At 66.3% G+C, this 745-nt stretch overlaps 1 protein-coding gene across 1 annotated transcript in view; it reads right to left on the reverse strand.

Annotated features, from left to right (window-relative positions):
• Positions 1 to 227, reverse strand: part of C17H2orf72 (chromosome 17 C2orf72 homolog) — a 10,657-nt gene extending 10,430 nt beyond the window's left edge. Inside the window, exon 1 of the mRNA XM_046643085.1 lies at positions 1 to 227. Within this exon, the coding sequence (XP_046499041.1) occupies positions 1 to 209 (209 nt within the window). The 5' untranslated portion in view covers positions 210 to 227.
• Between the last annotated feature and the right edge of the window lie 518 nt (positions 228 to 745).

Consider the following 745-nt stretch of genomic DNA (forward strand, 5'->3'; position numbering starts at 1 on the left):
GGCCCCGCGCGCTCGGCCGCCGCGCCCCCCGGCTGGCCGGCCGCCGGCTCGGCGGGGAACAGCGCCCGGGCGAAGTCGCGCAGCTGCGCGCGGCTCTGCTCGCGCTCCCACAGCTCGCCCACCAGCAGCACCTGCCCGCGGCCGCCCGCCGCCTCCACCAGCGCCTGGAAGGGCGGCTCGGCCGGGCGCGCCTCCAGTTCCCGCTCCATGCTCGCCGCCGCCCTGCCGCGCCGGCTGCCGGCCTCTCCCGGCGGCGGCGCCCGGGTCCCGGAGGACACGCCCCCGAGGGCTGCGCCCCGCCCGACCCCCGGGTCCTCTGAGGGTGGCGCCCCCCGCAGCCCTTCTGGCAAACTCGGGGAAATTGCCCTGTGGCCGTTCGTCCATCCATCCATCCGTCCATCCATCCATCCAGCCAGCCAGCCAACAAACGCTTATTGAGCACCTACTAGGTACAGGGCAGCCGGAGGTGGAGGAAGACAGAATTATTATGTGAACAAATATACGCTCACAAATGAGCTCGGTTTGAGACCTGAAGCAGGTATTTCTGAGGAGTCCGTGTGGTTCGGGGATAGGGACTTTTGGAGGCAGGGCCTGCCCCTAACTGTGCTGCTCTGGAGTGAGAGGGGGGCACCAGAGAAGGGGGTGCAAAGAAGGGGGTAGGAGAAAAGAGATGAAGCAGGGATTTCTTCCTTTGCTTCTGTCACTTAACTCACCTTTTGTGCCTTCGGCATTTAACAAAAACCAA

The sequence above is a fragment of the Equus quagga genome, chromosome 17 (assembly GCF_021613505.1).
Source record: "Equus quagga isolate Etosha38 chromosome 17, UCLA_HA_Equagga_1.0, whole genome shotgun sequence".
Classification (NCBI taxonomy): Eukaryota; Metazoa; Chordata; class Mammalia; order Perissodactyla; family Equidae; genus Equus; species Equus quagga.